Raw genomic sequence first — 22,840 nt, 5'->3', positions numbered from 1 at the left:
TCTCAAATAAGAATACAATAAATTTCTTAAAACCTTAAAATCTATTTTTTTTGGTTTATAAATGAAAACCTTCATGTCACAGAATGTCCAGGAGGAACTGAAACATTTCTTATACGAATCGAAAGCCATTGTTCTTGGTTCTTACCCTTTCTTTACCATAAATAATCAGTATTGTAAAAGTAATACTATATAACATTTGTATTTTTGTAATACTACTATTTCACTACTAATTAAACTGATAATTAGCAATTGTTTAAACCACAAAAAAAAAATAAAAATAAAATAAATTTATTAGGAGTAAAAACCACAACAAAACACGTATACAAAACGTTGCCATCTAAAAGCTGTTGCAGTCATGTAGAAGTCCTTTTTCTTTTTCCAATTGTAAAATCTTTCCTTAATTTGAGCTTTTAGAGTTTTATTTTTCTTTCGTAATTGCATGAAAAATTAGAGGATTTTGAGGTTTTCGTATTAGTATTCAGATTATTCTGCATTTTTATTGGTTTGTGCTTTTTATATAAGGCTGTTTTAATAAATCACTTGAGAGAAGCAAAAGGAGGAACCGGCATACAGGAGCATATGCAAACGGGTTAACCCCTTATGTGTTTATTAACGTCACAATGATGCACAACGTTGTGCATCATTGTGACGTTAATAAACAAGTAAGGGGTTAACCCCGTTTGCATATACTGCTGTATGCCGGTTCCTCCTTTTGCTTCTCTCCAGTGGATTCCGGGGATTGCCGTCTCCCCAGTGGGCTGTGCACCAGGCAATTTATCAAAGGAAAGCCAGCGAGTGCGCTCATATCGTTACTATTAATAAATTACTTGGCATTGGTGATTTTCGATAAAATTTGTATTTTCAAGGTTTCTAATGTAAGTGAGGAGGAGGCTAAGCTCCTGATGCAAATAGAAAAGGCTGCTAGTCTGGGGATGCAGTGATGCAATTACCCAGATATTGACTGGAGCAACTAGTACTGTCAGGTTAGTTAATGGGAACAAGTTTATAAACTTGTTGCATGACAATTTTATGCCACAGGTTGTTGACGAGCCAACCAGAAAAAATTATATACTGGATCTAGGGGCAAATTTACCCAGGGTCAAATATCAAGGGTTAATTAACCCTCGATATTCGACTGCCGTATTGAAATCCTTCGACTTCGAATATGGAAGTAGAAGGATTTAGCGCAAGTCGAATAATCGTTCGATCGAGTGATTAAATCCTTCGAATCGAACGATTCAAAGGATGTTAATCCATCGATCGAAGGATTATCCTTCGATCAGAAAAACCATGGGGACCTTCCCCATAGGCTAACATTGGCCTTGGTAGGTTTTAGGTGGCGAACTAGGGGGTCGAAGTTTTTTTAAAAGAGACTGTACTTCGACTATCGAATGGTCGAATGATTTTTAGTTCGAATTGTTCGATTCGAAGGTCGTAGTCAAAGTAGCCCATTCGATGGTCGAAGTAGCGAAAAAAAACATTCGAAATTCATAGTTTTTTTTCCTCTATTCCTTCACTCGAGCTAAGTGAATGGGCCCCCTAGTGATCTATAATGACCCAGAACCTATAACAAATGTGCAAGTTATTGAACCTCTGGGTAATAGTGACCATAATGTTAGATCATATAGGGGCAGATTTATCAAGGGTCGAGGTTTTTTGAACTCTCATAACTTTGAAATTCGAATAAAAAAAAAAAATTGAAATTTATAAAAAAAAAAAAAAAAATCAAACTTCGGGTGAATAGGCTGTATTCGAATAGTTTGAATTGAAGTTTTAGCAAATTCGATCCAATTCTAAACGAAGTATTTGCCCCAAAAAACTTCCCGATAGGAGCAAGTTTTTGCAATGGTTGTGATTTTAAATGACATTAAATCGTTACTGTTCTCAGTTTATTCCCTTAAAGGGATAGTAACAAGAAAAAATGAAAGTGTTTTAAAGGAATGACAATATCATGTAGTGTTGCCCTAGTAAAATTGGTGTGTTTATATCAGAAACACAACTATAGTATATAAACAAGCTGCTGTGTACTCATGGGGGCAGCACAAGATACACAGTAGATAACAGATACATTCTGAAGAATCACATCGTATAGTACAGAGCTTATCTCTTATCTGCTGTGTATCCTGTGCCTTTTCTCTTTTTTCAGCTGTGAATGGCTGCCCCCATGTCTATACAGCAGCTTGTTTATATAAACTATTGCAGTCTCTCTGAAGCAAACACACCGGTTTTAGCAGTGCATCACAGCACTACATTTTATTTTCATTACTTTAAGACACTTTAATTTTTTGGTATTACTGTTCTATTATGAAATAAATGTAGAAGCACCAAGAACCACTGTGTATGTGGCTTATTATAAAAGTAAGGAAGCTGCATGTAATGATCATAAACATTATAATAAACATTGTAAAACAGCAATCCAGAAGGCAAAGATAGGAAATGTGGAGAGCATTGTGGCACAGGCTAAGACTAACCCCCCTAAAAAAGATTTTCATGTATATTATTATATATTGAGAGTGTTGCTCCTTTAAATAATGGTACCAGTATGGTTGTAACAGATACAGAAAAGGCAAATGTGCTTAATCAGTTATTTTCTTCAGTGTAAACCAGGTCTGGACTGAGAATTAAAATAGGCCCTGGCATTTCAGGTACACAGAGGCCCAGACAACCCACATAGAGGCCCAAACAGCCCCCACCAGCCCACTAAATAGTGACTTTCTAAGGGACTTTATAGCAGCACCTCTGGCATTTGCCAGAACCCACAGATTGCCAGTCCGGGCCTGGTGTAAACAATAGAGGATTCTGAGTTCCCAGGTTCACTGTTGGCTCAGCTCAATCTAGTCAGTGGCTGACTCAGGATAAAGCTTTAGTAAAAATTAATGTGAACAAGGAGCCTGGGTCAGATGGCATACACCCCTGGGTTCAGTTTTAGACAGGCCTCTATTTCTGTTCTCAGATTCCCTTTCATCTGGTATGGTACCTATGGATTGGAAGTCATTCCAATATTTATAAAGGGATTATGATCTTAGTCTGGCAGTTATAGATAGTTTAACATCTGTTAAACTTGTTAAAGGATCACATTCAAAATTTTGGCCTAGTGAATGGCATTATGAGCAGCAATCAGCATGGCTTTATGAAGGATAGGTCTTCGTAATCTGATGAAACAACAATATGTATGAGTGAGATCAAAACGGAGTCCCATAGTTCAATATAAAGTCTTTAATGATGCATGCGGTGCACACAACACACCAGTCATTTCAATGTCTGTTCAATCTTCAGCTTATTATGTGCTATACCTACAGTTACATGAGAACAGTTTCACCTGTCCGAATCATTCTTGTTTATAAAGAGGATACAAACACAAGACAGATGTCCTGGTTATGCGCAGAATGTATGGGAAATTCTAAACACAGTTTTTTTTAAAATAATATTTTATTTAAATATATTTATTTAAAATCAAATCAAATTACAGTGACGCTCTAAGATACAGTATTAAATGGGCACACACATCTAGTACAGATAGCAGTATTGTATAACCTTCATAGAAGGAATATTCATTTAATATATCATTGTATGGCAAACATGCCTCAGAAACGTCCCCTATGTTACCATTTTGCATAGTGGGACAAGTTAAGGAATAAATTGATAAAATAAATTAACTTTCAAATGAATTTAATATTCCTCCACAAAGATTATAAGCAACTTCCAACAATGTCGTCTTTATTATTCCTTCATTTGACAATGGCTGAATTGGGATAGAGACCCGGGTATATTAAGTAGTAACGATTGGTGGTTCTGTAACTCCTAAAGCAGGGGACACTGGGACTTGTAGCAGAAAAAAAAATCCTTCAGTTTATACGAGATGCTTCTGGTACTTATATGTATTGGTACCTTTATTTGGTTATACAATGGGAACACAATAACATGTAAGTAGCCAGAGCCTGTGCTTTTAGAATACATGCAAAGACTTTTGCAATGGCTGAATTTATTACACAGGTCACTCCCATGTCAGAATACCTGTGTTGTTTGGGTGATCCACTTAAAGTTTGTGTTACTTTGCATGTAGATGGGTCTAAAACTGACTTTCTTGTGGTATAGGACCGCTTAAAGGTCCACCATGGAGTCTCAATCTGTTAACCCCCCTCCCCCTGGAAAAGGAGGGCCCTGAATGTTTATATGGTAGGAAGTGGTTCGGAAGAGAATTTGGAAAACATCTGAGCCATCAAAAGGCATGAGCTACTGTACTGCGAGAACTTGCCATTAAACATCGGACACAACTTAAAACAACAGTATATCAACTGAATATAAATGAAAACATATTCTGTGCTAGACTCCTAATGACTTAATTTTGCAAAGAATCTAAAAAGAAAATGTTTTCAATGAAGGACCACAATAATACTCCGTTCCACGGTCTGATAAAACAATGCAAATTCCCTGGATGAAATGTAAATCATGAAACTAAAACCAACAGGAAAGTGTTGGATGGGATATGTGTTTATCATACATCGCATCAATAAAGCCACATGTACAGATCAGTATAACAATATGGCACTATAGAATTATGTGCAATTATGCATTGAAAATACAATCAAAAAAAAAAAAAAGCTTGTTTTACCCCATAATTTGATTCCTAACAAATGCCATATTCCCAGATAAAGTCAGTTTGTAGAGGAGATGAGGTGTCAGAAACGAGGGGAGAAACTACAGAGGAAGCAGACCCTGCAACTGGGGGGGCAGTAGGTATAGGGGGCCCTATAAGGCCCTAATAAATGAGCAATTTCAACATATATTTGTAATAAAAGGCAACCTCTGGGGGCCCTTAAATTAATTTGCTGTGGGGCCCAGTAACATCTAGTTATGGCTCTGAAACCAAACTGAAAAGCAGTAGATTTTAGTTTTAGGGCAGAGACACACACTCAGATTCAGGGAGATTTAGTCACCCAGTGGAGCGACTAATCTCACCGAACTGCCTCCCGCTTCTAGAATGTAAATCGCCGGCGGGGTGGCAATCGGTGCGCTTTGTTTACCAAAGTCGCCCGAAGTTGCCTCACGAGGAAACTTCTGGGGGCCTTCGGAAAACCAAGTGCCATCCCGCCAGCGATTTTGATTCTAGCTGGCGGGAGGCAGTTCAGGGAGATTCGACGCTTCGAGCGACTAGATATCCCCGAATCTGAGCATGTCTCAGCCCTTAGTCTAATTTGTGCTGCTTTTACATAGAATTGCTATTTTGTTTACTACAGTAGAAAAACTGAATAGGCAAGGTGACAGTTTCTCTTTAGGTTTTGGGGTGAGTATCACTTTCCTGTAACAGAATAGGAAACCTGTATTATGGTTCTGTATTATGGACAATTCTACTGGACTAAATGGAATGTGGCGCAGGAAAACACAACCCCCACGTACAATATCGAACATGTATAAAAAGACTGTGCAGGAATAAGACACTACAAATGACGGTTGGTCCAAAATAAGTCTAAATTAACTTATATTTGTGCCACTGGGTTTTGGATCAGTCCATACAGCATGTCCTCCCCTGTTTAGCCTTATTCTCAGGCTCTCACACAAGGACAAATTGCCATTTATGAAAAAGGTCAGATACTTTAGTAACAAGTAAAATATTCAGTGGGGTTTATAAAAATTGTCTAGTTAGTGGTTTATGAAACATTCATTCTAATTATACAGTAATGTTAGGGCTGGAGAACTGTGGGGCCTTAAAGGAACAGTTCAGTGTGAAAATAAAAACTAGGTAAATAGATAGCCTTTGCAAAATAAAAAGTGTTTCTAATATAGTTATTTAGCCAAAAATGTAATGTATACAGGCTGGAGTGACTGGATGTCTAATATAATAACCAGAACACTACTTCCTGCTTTTCAGTTCTCGAACTCTGAGTTAGTCAGCGACTTGAAGGGGGGGCCACATGGTACATATCTGTTCAGTGAGTTTGCAAATGATCCTAGGCATTCAGCTCAGATTCAAAAGCAACAGATATGACCCATGTGCCCCCCCCCCTCAAGTCTCCGATTGGTTACCAGGGTACTAGGGTAACCAGTCAGTGTAAACCAAGAGAGCTGAAAAGCAGGAAGTAGTGTTCTGGCTATTATGTTACACATCCAGTCACTCCAGCCTTTATACATTACATTTTTGGCTAACTAACTATATTAGAAACATTTTTATTTTGCAAAGCCTATCTATTTACCCAGTTTTTATTTTTAAACTGAACAATTCCTTTAAAAATGAAGCATTACGCTAATAGCGTATCAATAATGACACGTTCCTGCATGGAATTTCATGTATGGGATTTGAGGAAAAGACAATTTCTACACACTGCAGTTTTCTGATGCTGAGTAACAGCTCCCCCTGCAGGGCTCTAGTAGAATCTATTCCACGTGAAAAAACTTTATGTGACTGATTAGTAGTCTCCATAAAATTGATTAGTGCCTCCAGGTAGAAAATAGACTTCTATTACATTCATGGCTATGGTTATACAAATACCATGGCTTAGGCACAACTTATCTTACCTTTATGCTTTACCTACCAGTTCTATCCACAGTGTAATGAAATGTGTGTATAGTCTTCAACTGTTATCCAATGAGTGGCAATTAGGTCATACATAGCTCTCGTCTAGCCAGAGCTTTAAATCATTGGCTGAACCTTTTCCTGGGCCCAGAAATAAGAGATGTAGTGACTGTGTGTACTGTACAAATATACAGTAGCTGTGTTTTCATTTAGTGGAATTAAATGCCTTGATTGTGATTAACCCCTGTGCTGCTTGAACTAATACAATGGGTAAGCAACACCTGGCGGTACCAGTTCAGATATACAATTTCCGTTCCTTTCAGGCAGTTGGTTGCATCATATTTTTCATGTGCCCCAGGAAAAACTTTTTGTTCATGTCCATGTTTCCATGGGCACAATGGCTTCTTTTGTGCCAACCGAGGGCAAAAGGTTTTCTTCAGCTAAGAAGGAAAAGGGGAACTGCACCACAAAACCTTTGATCCTCTGTAATTCTTCTTGAGCTTTCACTCGATCTTGCGTTGCGAGTCCTGGCTTGGCAAGGTACTCGGGAAGGTGGGAAAAATAATTAACTTCATCACTGGGAAGGCATCTGAAGACCTGGACATCATAAGGAGGAAATATAAACGGAAATCTCAAGACTCATTTAATATTTTCTGTGCAATGCAAGTCATCCCAGCTGTGGTGCTATAGATGCTGCTGGGAGCTTCAGGAATGTAACACATTATTGTCGTCTTTTCATTTTAACCCATACCGTAATCCCCTAAAATAACTGGAGAAACTTAAATATTTGATTCCTGTTTCTAGATTCGCAAACTTCAAAATAAAGAGACCATGTAAGCTTGAACCTATTTTCTTCTCATTTAACTTTCAAAGCTTCTTGCGAACTGAGTTCTCAATGTAACTGAATGTGTCTCAGTGGGACATGGGTTTTTACTATTGAGTGTTGTTCTTAGATCTACCAGGCAGCTGTTATCTTGTGTTGGGGAGCTGCTATCTGGTTACCTTCCCGTCAAATACAAGAGTCCTCTGCACTCAACCCATTATCAATATATTTAAGACAGCGACATTTTGTGCATACTGCTACTGAAAAATGCCTTACCCTTTAAACAAAACAGGGATTGTTTGTCCATATATTGCAATATATTTAAGATGGCCAACTACGTCAAAGTCATCCCATATCTGGCCAGTCCTATTCTCAATTTTATCTGATTCATTAAGAATTCTATTGCTTCATTATACATTTTACAAAGGGACTAGGTATTACCTGCAACTTAACTTGCTGCTTTCAAAGTAAACCGTATGGAGGTTTAACTTAACTTGCTGCTTTCAAAGTAAACCGTATGGAGGTTTACTTTGAAAGCAGCAAGTTAAGTTGCAGGTAATACCTAGTCCCTTTGTAAAATGTATAATGAAGCAATAGAATTCTTAATGAATCAGGACTGGCCAGATATGGGATGACTTTGACGTAGTTGGCCAGCTTAAATATATTGCAATATATGGACAAACAATCCCTGTTTTGTTTAAAGGGTAAGGCATTTTTTAGTAGCAGTATGCACAAAATGTCGCTGTCTTAAATATATTGATAATGGGTTGAGTGCAGAGGACTCTTGTATTTGACTATATGTATTTTGTGGTCACAGCCTCATTGCACCCCCGCCTAATGGTTTTAAAAAATAGTGGTGAGCACAACTTTCCCTTGTTTGTTACTGGTTACCTTCCCATTGTTCTTTTGTTTGGCTGCTGGGGGGGAAAGGGAGGGGGTGATAATCACTCCAACTTGCAGTACAGCAGTAAAGAGTGATTGAAGTTTATCAGAGCACAAGTCACATGACCAGGGGCAGCTGGGAAATTGACAAAATGTCTAGCCCCATGTCAGATTTCAAAATTGAATATAAAAAAATCTGTTTGCTCTTTTGAGAAATGGATTTCAGTGCAGAATTCTGCTGGAGCAGCACTATTAACTGATTCATCTTGGAATTTTTTTTTTCCCATGACAGTATCCCTTTAAGGCATGACGTGATATCTGTTATTGAAGGAGATTCCTTTTTAAGCCAATAACTAAATAGTGCTTTTTTCAATACAGCCAGTAATAAGTATCTTTGTTCTTGAGAGATAGATTTCAGTTCAGGCTTCGAAAATAGTGTATTACTGTCTGTGTGCAATACAGCAAAACAAGGGAATAATTTTATATTTAATTTTAATCTAGTGTTTAAATATCGAGTGACTTCTCTCCAAAAAAGACTAACCTTTGGGCAACACCATGAATAGTGAAACAAGCTTACAACCGTCTCTTCACACTATATTTTATTATTTGTTTTATTTAAATATTTCTAATTTCATGTTTTGTGCATTTACCTGTAACAGGTTTCTGAAACTGCAAGATTGTAGCAGTCATGTTATTTTCTTTTTGCATTTGTGAAAAATCCAATAAAATATTTGAACATCAAAAAAACAAAAAAAATAAATAAAAAGATAACTAGTTTACAAAAAAACTTAAAAAGCATAAAAAGACAGAATGGAATTAAGACATTGTACTGAATATACTGTATATTACATAAAATGAAACAACCAAGCATTCCTTTTACAAACGTAGATATTTCAATAGTGGAAGTTGATCACTTTTGGCGCACAAAGACACACACAATCTGTAGGAAACATTTCTCACCTTATCAAAAATTGTAGTATTGCGTGCTGCAGTTGCAACCCACACTTCTTTGAAGAATTTGTCACTTATAGGATCTTGGATGTTGACAGAAGTATCATTGAGGCAGCCAAGAAGCAGCCTGTACAAGGGGTACAAACATAGGTACCACATGAAAGACAATGCATTGTATGGATGACTTTAAAAAGCGCTACATGAATGAACACATTGATGTTCAATTCTAGATAAGTACTCACAAGGAGGAGAATAATAATAATAAATACTAAATAAATAACAAGCATAGTAGTAATAAGTAAGTTTGAATATACAGATATTAAGTGCAATGTACTTAAAGGTGAAAATGAAAATTGAATATAAACTTCATCATACTTAAATAAGAAAACTTTCTAAATTAAAAATTCTGTACTATTTCTGAAATAATCAAGTTTATCTCCACTATTCCTCTCAGCAGCTGTTTCTCCTCATTCTGTCTTTATTCAGGAGTTGGGCGTCAGATATTCATTGACAGTTAGATCCAATATATCTTATAGGGGGGATCCTTTTCCCTAGAAGATGTATGAGAGCTCACTCAAATAACATATTCCAGTAAAAACAAAAGCTAACATAATAACTGCCCTTTGCACAGATCCTGCATGTAGAGAGACAGGATTTCTGGTGATTGTAATAGAGTGAGCTCATATACATCTTCTAGGGAAAAGGAGCCCCCTCTCAGCAGCTGTTTCTTCTCATTCTGTCTTTATTCAGGAGTTGGGTGTCAGATATTCATTGACAGTTAGATCCAATATATCTTATAGAGGGGGCTCCTTTTCCCTAGAAGATGTATTAGAGCTCACTCTATTACAATCACCAAAAATCCTGTCTCTCTACATGCAGGATCTGTGCAAAGGGCAGTTATTATGTTAGATTTTGTTTGTACTGGAATCAGTTATTTGAGTGAGCTCTCATACATCTTCTAGGGAAAAGGAGCCCCCTATAAGATATATTGGATCTGTCAATGAATATCTGACACCCAACTCCTGAATAAAGAAAATATGCGAAACAGCTGCTGAAAGAAATAGTGGAGATAAACGGACACCCAACTCCTGCATGAAGAGAGAATGAAGAGAAACAGATGCTGAGAGAGGAATAGTGAAGATAAACTTGATTATTTTAAAAACGTTACAGAATTTTTAATTGATTGTATTTAGAAAATTTCTTATTCCAGTATGATGAAGTGTATATTAATTTTTTATTTTCGTGATAGTTCCCCTTTAAAGACACAGTAGGAAGGAGGACAAGCGGGTTTCCTTTAGCATGGTTTTCATCCCAAAAATATAATGCATATGTGGAGTAGATAAGTGACAAGCAGATGGCATACTGCTAGCCATTTTCCATATCTCATGTGAACATTGATAAAACGTTGCATTCGACCAGAGGGAGAAAATATATAGATTCAGATATTTACATTAGTGCATTTATCTAGGAGACCACTCAATAGCTCGTCAAACCATGAAATATAAGCCGGTCTGTGTGCATCCAGGATAATAGCTTTCTCCAGTGAGTTGTGGATGTACCTGAAACAATGCATTCTAAGTGACAGGGCAAAATTTCCAGCTTCATAAGTCTCGCCATCCATGACCGATGGAACAGTCTCTGTGTCTTGAAAAACAACAGCCATCTCGCTGTCACGCTTTCCCATCATGCTGCGATCGTTAATATTAGCTGAACCTGATTGGAATGAGAATGATTATCTCATTAGTGAAGCAGAAAGCACAAATATGTCAGTCATCTTTAGGAGAAACGTGCCAGAGCCTTCATCTACAGAGAATACCCACTTCATCTACTGAAAACACCTGCTTCATCTACTAAGAACACTCACTTCATCTACAGAGAACACCCGCTTCATCTACTGAAAACACCCGCTTCATCTACTGAAAACACCCGCTTCATCAACAGAGAACACCCGCTTCATCAACAGAGAACACCCGCTTCATCAACAGAGAACACCCGCTTCATCAACAGAGAACACCCGCTTCATCAACAGAGAACACCCGCTTCATCAACAGAGAACACCCGCTTCATCAACAGAGAACACCCGCTTCATCAACAGAGAACACCCGCTTCATCAACAGAGAACACCCGCTTCATCAACAGAGAACACCCGCTTCATCAACAGAGAACACCCGCTTCATCAACAGAGAACACCCGCTTCATCAACAGAGAACACCCGCTTCATCAACAGAGAACACCCGCTTCATCAACAGAGAACACCCGCTTCATCAACAGAGAACACCCGCTTCATCAACAGAGAACACCCGCTTCATCTACAGAGAACACCCGCTTCATCTACAGAGAACACCCGCTTCATCTACAGAGAACACCCGCTTCATCTACAGAGAACACCCGCTTCATCTACAGAGAACACCCGCTTCATCTACAGAGAACACCCGCTTCATCTACAGAGAACACCCGCTTCATCTACAGAGAACACCCGCTTCATCTACAGAGAACACCCGCTTCATCTACAGAGAACACCCGCTTCATCAACAGAGAACACCCGCTTCATCAACAGAGAACACCCGCTTCATCAACAGAGAACACCCGCTTCATCAACAGAGAACACCCGCTTCATCAACAGAGAACACCCGCTTCATCAACAGAGAACACCCGCTTCATCAACAGAGAACACCCGCTTCATCAACAGAGAACACCCGCTTCATCAACAGAGAACACCCGCTTCATCAACAGAGAACACCCGCTTCATCAACAGAGAACACCCGCTTCATCAACAGAGAACACCCGCTTCATCAACAGAGAACACCCGCTTCATCAACAGAGAACACCCGCTTCATCAACAGAGAACACCCGCTTCATCAACAGAGAACACCCGCTTCATCAACAGAGAACACCCGCTTCATCAACAGAGAACACCCGCTTCATCAACAGAGAACACCCGCTTCATCAACAGAGAACACCCGCTTCATCAACAGAGAACACCCGCTTCATCAACAGAGAACACCCGCTTCATCAACAGAGAACACCCGCTTCATCAACAGAGAACACCCGCTTCATCTACAGAGAACACCCGCTTCATCTACAGAGAACACCCGCTTCATCTACAGAGAACACCCGCTTCATCTACAGAGAACACCCGCTTCATCAACAGAGAACACCCGCTTCATCTACAGAGAACACCCGCTTCATCTACAGAGAACACCCGCTTCATCTACAGAGAACACCCGCTTCAGCTACAGAGAACACCCGCTTCATCTACAGAGAACACCCGCTTCATCTACAGAGAACACCCGCTTCATCTACAGAGAACACCCGCTTCATCTACAGAAAATACCCGCTTTATCTACAGAGAATACCCGCTTCATAACCCTAACATTAATATCATATAAATTGCCATAGGTGGGCCAGAGATCCAAACGTGCAGCCCTCCAACCAATCAGAGAAATAACTCCTAGCACTCATAACAAAGCCAGGAATTGTTCAGATAACTGGCATCAATGATGTAAAGCCACAGATTATTTCATCTGGAAGGAAAGACTGTTTCGGTGATCTAGTGAGAATATATAGGCTAAATATATACATTTAAATTCTACTATAGATTTCTGCACAGTAATCCCTTTTAAACGTCTGTATGAAAGTGATGTACAGTAATTAATTCAGGAATTTCTAAATGTAGCCCAGTATTCATTGCTGAACTAAAGCCGTCACATGGGTAATGTGATTGGAGGTGAATGTGAAATCACTGCCATAATAAACAGCCAACGGATATCAAAAATAAGCAGCTGCTTTTAGGGCCACTGGGAGCAACATCCAAGGGATTGGGGAGCAACATGTTTCCTATAAACCACTGGTTGGGGATCACTGAACTAACAGAATGTGTATCTGCTTTACACAATCCCAGATAAAGTAATAAAATGGCAGAATGGACAGGGGTCACAGCAATATGCTCCACTTTACAGTAGTTATGTCACCAGCCATTAAACTGGCTTACAGGGTGCTAATTTAATTTGGGTTTTACTGACCACTTAATGAGTTGTAATTTGAATATAAGAAATAACCTTAAAGTACAAATAGACTAAGGTGGGAGGCATTAAAGATTTATATACCGACACTGAAGAATGCATATGAAACGTCACATTATTTGTGATTTACATTGACTTTTAGAACAAGCCATATTGAGTATAAGTAGAGGCATAATTTCCTAAGAAATGAAAACACTAACTATTTCTCTCAGTCATTAAGAACTGTGTATATATATTTAAGATACTGATGAAGAAAGCATGTCCTGACACTTCTCAATTCAGTCCCTTTGTTTCTGTCATGTTGAGAAAGAGAAATGTGCAGAGAATTAACAGGATTCAGGAGATGCTTCCTTCATCAGTAAACAAAGCTTTTTACTGGTCCCCACATGAAAAGAATAGCGTGGGGCACTCCCAACTGGAAACCTGAAGGCCACACTCGGCATCCCCTAGAAAATCTGTAGTCCTCTGCCCACCTGTGGACTTCATTATCATTTCAGTACAGCTGTGTTCGGAATAATAGCAGTGTGTTTAAAAAAGTGAATAAAGTTCAAAATCCTAAATAAAACAGCTTTTATTTCCTTACACGCAAATGCATTGGGAACACTGTACATTCTATTCCAAATCTAAACATGAAGAATCATTTATCAAATGTGTGTTGTTCCTTTACAGAAAGTGAAGAAAAGGGAATATTAGGCTTCTTTACAAACGCAAATATATAATATAATCACTATATAATCACTATATAAACTGAAAAATGTTTCAAGAATTTGCTTTCCTTTGAATCACTGAACTAATATTTAGTTGTATAATCAGAGTTTCTGCTGCACATCGGTGTTACATGGAGTCCACCAACTTCTGGCACTTGTTACACTCCACAATTCTTCTATACTTCTTGGTTTTGCCTCACAAGTTTCTATTGGATTAAGGTCCGGTGATTGGACTGGCCACTCCATAACGTCAATCTTGGTGGTCTGGAACCAATATGTTGCTTGTTTACTGGTGTGTTTGGGGTTGTTGTCTTGTTGAAATCTTGCTTTCATCAGTCCAAAAAATGTTCGGCCATTTCTTTTTAGGCCAGTCAATGTGGTTTTTGGCAAATTGTAACCTCTTCAGCACGTCGTTTTTTCGACATTGGGACTTTGTGGGGACTTCTTGCCGATAGTTTGACTTCATATAGACATCTTCTAATTGTAACATTACTCACAGGTAACTTTAGACCTTCTTTCATCTTCCTGGACTTGATCATTGGCTGAGTCTTTGCCATTTTGACTATTCTATCCATTCAAATGGTGCTTTTCTATTTTCTTCCACCTCTTTCAGGTTTGGTTGCCATTTTAAAGCATTTGAGATAATTTAAGATGCGCGGCCTATCATTTTCTGCACTGCTTTGTATGATTTCCCCTCTTTTTAATCAAATTATGATGTTCTTCTGAACAATGTCTGGAACGACTCATTTTACTTTTCAGAGAGAAATGCACTATAACCAGCACGCACAACATTTGTGTCTTCCTTGCTTAAATAAGAGCCACCATTGATACCTGTCTTTTCACAGAATAAATGACCTCACTAATTGAACTCCACACTGCTATTATTTGGAACAAACTATTATTATTTTGAACAAGCCTCAATGAATGATTTAATTACACAGAATCAGCAACATGCATATGTCATGACTTTTGGGTTTGATGGTTTTCTATTACTCTACTACACCTACTAGTAAATTATTTGCCATGTAGAAATACAATTTGTGCCAAAAACATTGATTGATCGGGTTAGTGATGTCAGAGTGCTATTATTCAGAACACAACTGTATAACTTACCCAAGCAGGTGTAAGAAATTGCCATCTTGATTTTGTTATTTAATATGAAAGCTGTTGTTCAGGGAACTTACATGAAGCCCTGATTATCATGACAAAGGTTTTCCTGTGACTACTAAGGTCTATGTCTGCTGTGGGGACCATAAAATGGATTTTGTATGCGAGAAAACTTGCTCAACAGGATGTAGGCAAGTTGGGGGTTTATCACAGCATCTTGGCAGTTGGGAGGGTTTCTGTGGGGGGCAGATGAGAACCCAGGATAAAAGAACGGTGGACAAATGTGAGGGAGCTGGGCATCTGAGAGGAGGCAGGAGAGAGCTGAAGAAGCCAGAGGAGCCTGGGACAACATGTGAGGAATGAAGACCAGAGGGGAAGGCAGAGATGACGCTGAACTCTATTCCCCTACTTTTTTGGTAACAACAATGTAGACTTGTGTAATGGGTAACTGTAAATATTGTAATTATTGTTTCGTCTAAGTATAATCATTTACGTATGTAGAACAATCAATTGATTTATTTTACAATACATCACTTTACTATACGCTCATTGGTGTGGATTCATTGTCTGCTTGCTCAAAAGAACCAGAAACCCTAGTAAGTGGGTTGAGGTATATTGATATTATTATTAATGATATAATATACTATAGAAACTTATACAGGTTTTATATGAATGTTATGCTTCACAAAATGAAAAAATCTGGGCAGCTGAGAAGTGGACATCATTAAAGACAACCTGCAGAAAGCACATTCACCACTGAAGCAAAGATGAGGTTTTTCCACTGACATACAGAAGGCAGCAGCCAGAACTAAGTGGTTGATATTTTGTGCAAAAGAATATGCAAATGTGTGTGTTTTGGTTTCAGCTACACAGCTTTTCCCATAGTGATATGCAAGATTCTGAACTTGTCTGCAGAAAATGCGATGCTACAGAAAATGCCAAAAACACATCACATTTCAAAGCACTTTCTGTTATTCAAAAAACAGATTACAGGTTCATCAGGTTTAATTGCTAAACTTGACTTTGATTCGAAAAAGATGGAGCGCATTCTGACAGAGATCCTACTGCTAAAATTTGTTTTCCACAGACAAGGAAGATTTCAATGGAGAATGAATGAAAACTGTTTGTCTCTTGACTTCAACAAAATAACTATTTAAAGTGAGCCTGACTACTCTTTGTGGCTTCTGTAAAGCTGGCATTTACCTTAATACTTAGAAAAAAATAGAAAAATGGAGCAGATTGGATCAAATAGATACAACTCTTCCTAATCTTATTAGAGTGCTGAGGTGCACTTGGGATGGAGACTATCAAATGCCATGTTTCCATGGGACTGTAGGCTGTATTAAAGGAATTGTTAAGTATAAAAATAAAAACTGGGTAAATAGAAAGGCTGTGCAAAATAAAAAATGTTTCTAATATAGTTAGTTAGCCAGAAATGTAATGTATAAAGGCTGGAGTGACTGGATGTCTAACATAATAGCCAGAACACTACTTCCTGCTTTGCAGCTCTCTTGGTTTCCACTGATTGGTTACTAGTCAGTAACCAATCAGAGACATGAGGAGGGGCCACATGAGTCATAACTGTTGCTTTTGAATCTGACCTGCATGCTAAGGATCAATTGCAAACTCACTGAGCGGTTATGTCCTATGTCCCCCCCCCCCCTTAAAGTTGCTGACTAAGGGGGGAATTCACAAAAGTGCTTTTATTGAGACTAAATAAAAGTGGAGATAAAAATGTCGGATTTGCCACAAAATTCACAAACCTCTATCTCCACTTTTGTGAAAGTGTCCTTTAAACAGACTGTTTTCAGATTTTGTCTTTCGTACAACATTTTAACAACATTTTTCTTGAATTTGTCTTTAGCTCTTACTATACCTGTCAGTCAACCATCAAATTGGAATTTTCAGGGGTTGGGGGATTATTTTACCTAGGAGAATTATACATAATTTTTTTCAGGATAACCCGGGCTTTCTAACTCTGCCTACATGTTTGTGCAATTCCACTTCTGAAACAAGATATAAGGGTATAAACAAAAGAAATGCTATTTTGCACATAATACGGATTTGTATCAGAAATATGTTTTTTTTAATCTTAAATCAAGTGTCTATGTGCTGCTAAAACTAAAAAAAATTGCCTGGGAGGCTTTGCTTTTCCTTTAGATAATATATTCACTCAAATTGCTAATATTGCCTTATTCATTAAGCTAAAACTAGTAAAACTACATAAGTTTTGTTCAAAACTTTTTACATATAAAATACACTTTTTTTGTTTAATTGCTGTTTATTTGTTTTGTTAATGAGGCTTTTTTACCTATATAGGTTTAGTCAGAAATGTGTGCCCTGACTATAAAATGCTAATCCCCATTAATCCTATATAATAAAGTTGAAGTGTCTCTGCGTCCAGTCCCTGTGTCCATGGACTGTCTCTGGCGAATTTTCTACATATGTTCTAGCGCCCGTTAATTTAACGGGCTTAATGTCTAGTATGATAATAATTCCCCAATGGGGAACCTACCAGAGGTGTGAAATAAAGATTGACTGAACCAAAGCAGAGCAAGTTATCTTAGAATTGATCAGACACAGGAATAGTTACACTGAGCTTTACTCCATTTTTAAAATGTCGGGAGAAAATGCTGTTTAAAATGTTGTTTTTGTGCCGTTTTTATGTCGTTTTCATAAAAGTGTCTGTAAACTGTCTTTCTTTCACTAAAAGCAGCCTATTTACCCAGTTTTATTTTTACGCTGAACTGTTCAGTTAAGTCTTTATTTCTATGACACAACAAAAATGCACTGTTCATTAGCAGCAGAGTACTTACCAATAATGACGGTATTATCATCAGCGATGAGCAGTTTGCTGTGCACATATATCAGCTCGGTGACAAGATTCCCTTCCAGCTCCGCGTGCGTTCTCAAACCGCAGAACGATATGTAGTTAATCCACTGATTTCCAACTAAAAATAGCAGGAAGTGAACATGTTGTTTATCAGACTGTCTAATCTGTAAAAGGCAAATAGGTAGGAGAAGGGTGCCCACTGCTGGCAGTTTGGAGATAGCACAGCATTGGGTACGTTTTAAATACAGGTATGTATATTAGGGGACCAGGAAAAAATTATGTAAAATCCAGGAAAATTTTAAAAATCAGGGCAATTTTTTTAAAGCAACTTCAGTAAAGTACTGAAAGAATATAAGCACAGAAGTCTGTTTTACTGGAAATTCAATATTTACTGCTTTAATAACAAGGGGTTAAGCATTGCATCATCCATTTTACATTATGGGGTCATGTGCCTCTCTGCCAGTCACATGCACTACCTAAACCAGTGATCCCCAACCAGTAGCCCGTGAGCAACATGTTGCTCTCCAACTCCTTGGATGTTGCTCCCAGTGGCCTCAAAGCAGGAGCTTATTTCTGAATTCCAGGCTTGGAGGCAAGTTTTGGTTTCATAAAAGCCAGGTGCACTGCCAAACAGAGCCTCAATGTAGACTGACAATCCACATAGAGGCTACCAAATGGGCAATCACAGCACTTATTTGGCACCCCAAGAACATTTTTCATGCTAGTGTTGCTCCCAGGGCCGCGCCGTGCCGCACAGGCGCCCAAGGCAAGCCGGCGGATGCGGTGCCGGCTTAGCGCGAGTGTGTGTGCCAGCGTGCGCATGCGCACTCGCGCACAGTGGCGCTCGCACTTGCTGGAACGTGCGCATGCGCGACGCACGCACAAGAAGAAGTAAAAACCACAGAGGGGACGGGACTGGTGGTAGGCAACAGAGGAGGTACCTGCCTGGGGCCCCCCAGCTTTGTGCCTTAGGCACTTGCCTACTCTGCCTACCCCTAGTTCTGGCCCTGGTTGCTCCCCAACTTCTTTTAATTCTGAATGTTGCTCACGGGTTCAAAAGGTTGGGGATCCATGTCCTAAACCAATATGTGATTGCTGCAAGACTGTATGAGGTGCAGACTAATTGGAATGGACTGTTTACAGGCAGAACCATGGAAAAATATACATCTGGTTAGTATATTAAACCTCTTTATTTGACTAATAATAACAGTCATAGGTGACAAACAGTAATTTCTGTCAACATCGGGGCACATTTTTATGTAAAATCTGGGAAAACATGATGTAAAACAAGGGAAATGTACCCAAAGAAATGCATTATAAATTGGTGGATCATAAATAAAAATGTAAAATGCAGGGAAACTTAAAATAAGGGTACCTTAAATTAAGGATTCACTGTAGTGATTTACAGTGCTATGCAGCACTATACAGACTGATGTATATTTACAAGCACAATTTCAGTGTAAATATTCAGTACATGCAGACAGAACACTTATGTCTGCTCAATGTCAGCTGTAAAAAAAAACAAAACTGTTTATCATCATTTTTTTGACAGACAGCATTGCTAAACCCGGTTCAATGGCAGCAAAAATTCAGGGCAGAAATAACTTTACATTAACCAGAGAGTGGCAGACCTTTAAGATGCCTATAAGCACATAGATACATGTAAAACAAAACTGCACTAATGCAGCTGCCAGGAAAAGGGAAAGAAAACAGAAAAAACTCCTGGACCCCTCCCTCCAAGAGGCGAGCACTGATATAAGCATATTACAAACAACAACTGCGCTGCCTCTCTAATAAAAAGAACTTCAATTAAATAAAGCAATTCAATAAATAATGGCCAATTAAACTGCTTCATTTCGGCATTGAGAAATGAATTAACACAAATAACTCACTTTCTGCTTTCAGTTGTCCAATGATGGAATTCTCTCCTCTGCAAATGGTCCTATAAATATTTAATTGCAACAAAAGGCTTGTTCAGAACAGAAGCAGAGAAAAGGTAAAGTGCTCAGCAGCAGTAAAAAAAAAAGTCACGATGTACAATGAACTCAAGCTACGGACTATGTACAACGGTCATGAACTTACTTAGTAAATGTAATGAGCACATATTACTGTGCCCTGATCTAGAATACAAATTAAAATTAATTAATGCATCAATAACAAATAACAAACCTGCAAGCATTTATCCTTCTTTGAAACGGTTTTTTGTTTGCGAAATTGCTCTGACATAATGGAAAACAACATTGCAGTCTTACTAGGGATGCACTAAATCCACTATTTTGGATTCGGCCGAACCTCCGAATCCTTTGCGAAAGATTTGGTGGACTACCGAAACAAATCTGAAGGGGAAAATATATATTTACTTCCTTGTTTTGTGACAAAAAGTCACGTGATTTCCCTCCCCGCCCTTAATTTGCGTATGCAAATTCGGATTCGGTTCGGCCGGCCAGAAGGATTCGGCCAAATGCGAATCCTGCTGAAAAAGCCAGAATCCCGAACCGAATCCTGGATTCGATGCATCCCTAATTCTTACCTAACATTCATTAGCATTTCCATATACCAGAGCAATGCATCAGAAAACGGAGGCGCTTTAAGGCCCATCCAATACAGGAAATATCCCAAACGCAAGTCTATTACTAATGCTCTTAGGGATACTCCCTGCATCTGCTATATCTCTTAGTGCAAAATAACTAAGCAAAATATAGTATTAACCAGATGGTGGTGCTAGACACATGCACATAAATATTAGAACAAATTAATTTAGCCAGTACAGAGGAAGAAAAAAACACATTGGAATATCAGGGGCAGCATCAGAAATAAGGATTCTTAACATTACAAGACAAAACTGACAGTTGCACTCAGAATTGGACAAAAACAAAACAAAACACAGAGACAGCGATCTGCCACCCTTGGTAAAGTCCCATCTCAGGCAATGCCCTCTGGAAAGGTATTGGGGTCGTAGACATACAGTTGTGTTCAGAATAACAGCAGTGTGTTTAAAAAAGTGAATAAAGTTTAAAATCCTTATAATAGCTTATATATATGAGTAAAGATATGTGAGGTGGCTTGGTAGTAGCCTGATAGACACATGTATCTGGGTAAGAACTGTTATGTTTAGAATAATAGCAGTGTGTATAAAAAAGTGAATAAAGCTCGATATCCCTATAATAAGTTTTATTTCCATACACGTAAATGCATTGGGAACACTGCACATTCTATTCCAAATCAAAAATAGGTAAACAAATGTATCCAATTTGTGTTGTTCCTTTACAGAAAGTGAAGAAAAGGGAATATTTAGCTGTTCCAAAAAATAGCAGTGTCTGTATTCCTCTTTACAAACTCAAACATTCACTGAACTGAAAAATGTTTCAAGGTTTTGCTTTCCTTTGAATCACTGAACTAATATTTAGTTGTATAATCAGTGTTTCTGAGAACTGCTTCACATCTGTGTTCCACGGAGTCCACCAACTTCTGGCACCTGTTACATTCCACAATTCTTCTGCATTTCTTGGTTTTGCCTCAGAAACAGCATTTTTGATGTCACCCCATAAGTTTTCTATTGGATTAAGGTCCGGGATTGGGCTGGCCACTCCATAAAGTCAATCTCGTTGGTCTGGAACCAAGATGTTGCTCGTTTACTGGTGTGTTTGGGGTTGTCCTGTTGAAACACCCATTTCAAGGGAATTTCCTCTTTGGCTTAAAGCAGCATACCTCTAAGTATTTTGATGTATTGAAACTGATTCACGATTCCTGGTATGAGATAAATAGGCCCAACACCATAGTATAAGAAACATCCCCATATCATGATGCTTGTGCCACCATGCTTCACTATCTTCACAGTGTACCGTGACTTGAATTCAGTGTTTGTGGGTCGTCTGACAAACTGTCTGCGGCCCTAAACCCAAAAAGAACAATCTTACTTTCACCAATCAATGAAATGTTGCGCTATTTCTCTTTAGGCCAGTCTATGTGTTCTGCTATTTTTCAACAATGGGACATTTTTGATCTTCCTGGAGCTGATCATTGGCCGAGTCTTTGCCAGTTTGGTTATTCTTCTATCCATTAGAATGGTAGTTTTCAGTTTTCTTAAAGTCTTTCAGGTTTTGGTTGCCATTATAAAGCATTTGAGATCATTTTAGCTGAGCAGCATATAATTTTCTGCACATCTATATATGTTTTCCTTCTCCAATCAACTTTTTAATCTAAGTGCGCTGTTCTTCTGAACAATGTGTGGAACGAACCATTTTACTAAGCTTTTCAGAGCACTATAACCAGCATGCACAACATTTGCTCATTCCTTCCTTAAATAAGGGCGGGAATTGACACCTGTTTTTTTCACAGAATGAATGACCTCACTAATTGAACTCCACACTGCTATTATTTGGAACAAGCCTCAATTAATGATCCAGTTACACAGAGTCAGTAGTATGCATGTCATGACTGTTGGGTCTGTTGTTTTTTTTATTACTCTACTACACCTACTAGTAAACTGTTTGCCATGTCAAATGTATATAATTGCGACCAAAAACAGTCGTTGATTCAGAGAAAAGAAACTTTGCTACCCACATGGGATTCCACACAAGGCCCAAGAGTAAAATAAATCAAGCTAAGAACACCTAGATGAGCTAGACTTCCAGCTGATGCAAAGAATTTGTATAAAAGAAAGAGAACAAGAATGCATGCAGGCTCAGTTGTAGTGTGTGAGGAGGTGTTTGTTGATGAATACAAATTAAGCTCATGTGCAGTGGCTCTATACAGGGCTTGGCCAGGATTAGGGGTAGGCAGTGGAAAGACCTGCCTAGGGTGCAAACTAGTTTAGGAAGAGAGGTTGCAAATACAGAAATGTTTATTGTGGTTAATGCAGCTTTAGTGTCCAGGTTATGAAAAATCGAAACTATTAAAGCTCCTTTTCAGTCCTTGCCCTCTCTTTGCTGGGCTGTGCCTGCCACTTAGGTATTAAGACAGCAGGCACTTGCTTTGGGTGCCACAGCTCCTTGGCCTGGCTAA

At 38.6% G+C, this 22,840-nt stretch overlaps 1 protein-coding gene across 3 annotated transcripts in view; it reads right to left on the bottom strand.

The window, feature by feature from the left end:
- Positions 1-6,728: 6,728 nt before the first annotated feature.
- The window catches only part of pld1.S (phospholipase D1 S homeolog), a 110,234-nt gene continuing 94,122 nt past the window's right edge, over positions 6,729-22,840 (bottom strand). For all 3 annotated transcript variants that reach the window (XM_041564873.1, XM_018265701.2, XM_018265700.2), the window contains 5 exons: positions 19,729-19,778; positions 17,820-17,954; positions 10,727-10,880; positions 9,177-9,294; positions 6,729-7,108 (listed from right to left, as the gene is read on the bottom strand). In XM_041564873.1, the coding sequence (XP_041420807.1) occupies positions 6,884-7,108; positions 9,177-9,294; positions 10,727-10,880; positions 17,820-17,954; positions 19,729-19,778 (682 nt within the window). In that variant the 3' untranslated portion in view covers positions 6,729-6,883. The remainder of the gene's footprint in view (positions 7,109-9,176; positions 9,295-10,726; positions 10,881-17,819; positions 17,955-19,728; positions 19,779-22,840) is intronic.

The sequence above is a fragment of the Xenopus laevis genome, chromosome 5S (genome assembly GCF_017654675.1).
Source record: "Xenopus laevis strain J_2021 chromosome 5S, Xenopus_laevis_v10.1, whole genome shotgun sequence".
NCBI lineage: Eukaryota > Metazoa > Chordata > Amphibia > Anura > Pipidae > Xenopus > Xenopus laevis.
The sequence above is the reverse complement of the archived record's forward strand: the minus strand, read 5'-3'. Positions and strand labels throughout refer to the sequence as shown.